Genomic DNA, 2718 nt, shown 5'->3' with positions numbered 1-2718 from the left:
GAGGGTGCACTCTACTCCCTCATCCAGGTTGCTGATATATTGAATAGCACTGATCCCAATACACAGAGACACACTGCATCTCACCCTCTTGTCCTGAGCTGACCTCTTGTGAAGGTAACGGCAAACCCAGTATCAAATGAGCTGTTTGAACTATTATACAAATTCTGGCTTCTGAGAGATGATCTCATTGAAAATTTCCATCCCAATTGTTGGGGTTTTTTTGATAGCACTGATATCACACAATTTGGCAACTGAGGACCTGAAGCCTTGTTTCTCTTATTTCTCTTCCCTTTGCAAACTGTTTCGTCTAAGTTCTATGCTCACAGTGAGGCAGTCTCAAAAAAGAAACATCCTTATTCAAGTTGTTGACATATTTAACTGTAACAAGATCTTGAAAAATATTTCAAATATATTAGATATTACAATTCTGATGCACAATTGCCTATTTACCCATTCCTAAGTACATTTCTAATTTTGTTTCTGCTCAATACCTCACTTATCTCTTATTTTAGCCTGTGCCTCCAGGAGCATGCATCAATTCTGCAAAACATGGGGAAGTGACCCCAGAGGGGCAGGGACAGAAAGTCTGGTGCCTGCGCTACAGCAATAAATGCCATTCTGATGTCTGCAGCTGCTGAGAGATTGACAGTGCTTGTTTTATGTATGGCACCGGTTCACAAGTGGAAAGTTTGTCTCTTTTAAAACAGAAATGAAAATATAAGTGTTTAGTTCTTATTGACGTGAAGAAAGTCTTTGAAATGTGTCTAGTGAAGCATGAAAGTCTAAATTAAGAAAAGCTGTGATTTTCTTACATCTACTATTATTCTGAGACCTTATTTTAATGTACACAGTTGCTATGTGTGTCTTTAATTTTTACAGTGGACTTCTATATTCATACTGCCATCCCGTGGTCACTGGTTGAAAGCACGTAACTCTCAACGGTATTGGAAGAAGAGAATGGCATGAATGCTTCCCCCAACAAATGAGTTACCACTGGTTTTGTCTCTGCCCTTTACTTTGCCTACATCAACACAGTGTTGTATCTTTAAAAGGAAACACAGAATTTAACTAAATATTTCCCCTCCTGACTTCTGCAACTGTTCCCCCTCTGTTAGGCGTCATAAGGGAAAATGTCTTTAGCAGAAAGTTCAGCTCCAGCCTCTCGCAGCTTGATTTGTAAGCGGCAGTGCAGGTATGTAGATCTTTTCAGCAGTTTTCTCAGAAGCCTATACACTTTTAGAGTTACAAGGTTATGGGATATCATTTTCGCATTATCAAGATAAAAAAGGTCTCTCTACATGACTGCATTAATGTAATTTCACATACACTAAATTATCAGAGGAAATTTGTACACTTTTATTAGAAAAGGAGATCAAAGTAATTTCAGGAAAGGAACATTATTAGGATGCAAAAAAATTATACAAATATGGCAACAGCTGCATGGGACTGGATCTGATTCTGTCTATCTCTCTCCACGTCAGACCACAGCAAGGGCCTAGAGAAGAACAAGAGTAGGGCCAACGTACAATGATACTTCCATGGCCCAGTTTTCCGGCCTCCAGGGATTTGCAGGCCAGGGACTTCCTAAGCTAGAGGTGACATGGCTTTGTTTAACAGCTGTTGAATTCCCTGAATTAGTTATGAAGTGTTCTGCTTTTTACAGATTCACTTTAGGTGACATAAAAGACTAACTGTAATGCACATCAGACAGGTAAAAAATTCTGTTAAAAGGTTATTACTTGAAGACATTTCTGACAGGCTTTGTAACACAGTATTCTTCAGGGTTAAATAATATTTTAAATAAACAGGTTAATGTCTTCAGTTTCAAGCCAAAGTATCATTCCAACACTACTGACTTTACCTTGGTATATTGCTCACGCTCAAGTTCTTGGCTAGAACCAGACCCTGATGTCTGATTATAACGGTGCACTTTCATTTTCATCTGTCTTGTTCGCTCTTCCACTACTAAGCTTGCTGCAAAAACACACAATGAAAACAAATTAAAAAGAGCCAAAACTTTTTGGAAAAACAAACGGTTTAGCAATCATTTTAGCTTATTTCCATCTCAACGAAACAAAGAAATGTACAAACATGTAGAACAAGCAGGGTGTAAACACAGAACAAAGCAACACTCATGTCAAGAAATCAACTGCTTCCATTGTGAGAGTCTTTACCTGAAAATGGCCAGACATCCCAATTTCCTATACTTAATCAAGCTGGTGCAACAGATACAAAAAGAGTGAAAGAATTTAGGTGCTAGGCTGAATTATAAACCTGTTAAGTATTCTGGATGCAAGGGACATAAATCCATGGTCACCTAACCCTGTATTTGCTCAAATGTAGAAAATATTACAGTAGCATTCTAAGAATTAATGCATTAAACAGGCATTAAAATTTAAAGTAATTAACTCCTACTACTATTTTAAAACATAACTGCTTACCATAGCTAAAGATTATTTAGAGGAATAATTTCCCCATTCAACAAGTCCTAGGAAAAAATACAGTAGTTTTCTTGTAATTTTTTTTTTTTACCAAAAGTCCTTTAAAAGCACTACTTTGTTCTCTAAACTTCAGTTCTATTTCAAAGAAATTATTTGTTCTTTTGTTTTCAATTTCCCTACGATAATATTTGTTTAAAAAAATAAATCTAATCTTAAACTTTCAAGAAGTTGCAGTGCTACAAGGACCATCTTCTTCAATTTGAAGATGACCTTCCGC

The 2718-nt window shown here is 36.9% G+C and overlaps 1 protein-coding gene across 1 annotated transcript in view; it reads right to left on the bottom strand.

Moving 5' to 3' along the window:
- Nucleotides 1-1861: 1861 nt before the first annotated feature.
- LOC104464839 (regulating synaptic membrane exocytosis protein 1-like) overlaps nt 1862-2718 on the bottom strand; it is a gene marked incomplete at its 3' end in the record, with an annotated part of 66225 nt that continues 65368 nt past the window's right edge. The window contains exon 21 of the mRNA XM_010077678.1: nt 1862-1974. Within this exon, the coding sequence (XP_010075980.1) occupies nt 1862-1974 (113 nt within the window). The remainder of the gene's footprint in view (nt 1975-2718) is intronic.

The sequence above is a fragment of the Pterocles gutturalis genome, unplaced genomic scaffold (assembly GCF_000699245.1).
Source record: "Pterocles gutturalis isolate BGI_N339 unplaced genomic scaffold, ASM69924v1 scaffold6333, whole genome shotgun sequence".
Taxonomy (NCBI): Eukaryota; Metazoa; Chordata; class Aves; order Pterocliformes; family Pteroclidae; genus Pterocles; species Pterocles gutturalis.
The sequence above is the reverse complement of the archived record's forward strand: the minus strand, read 5'-3'. Positions and strand labels throughout refer to the sequence as shown.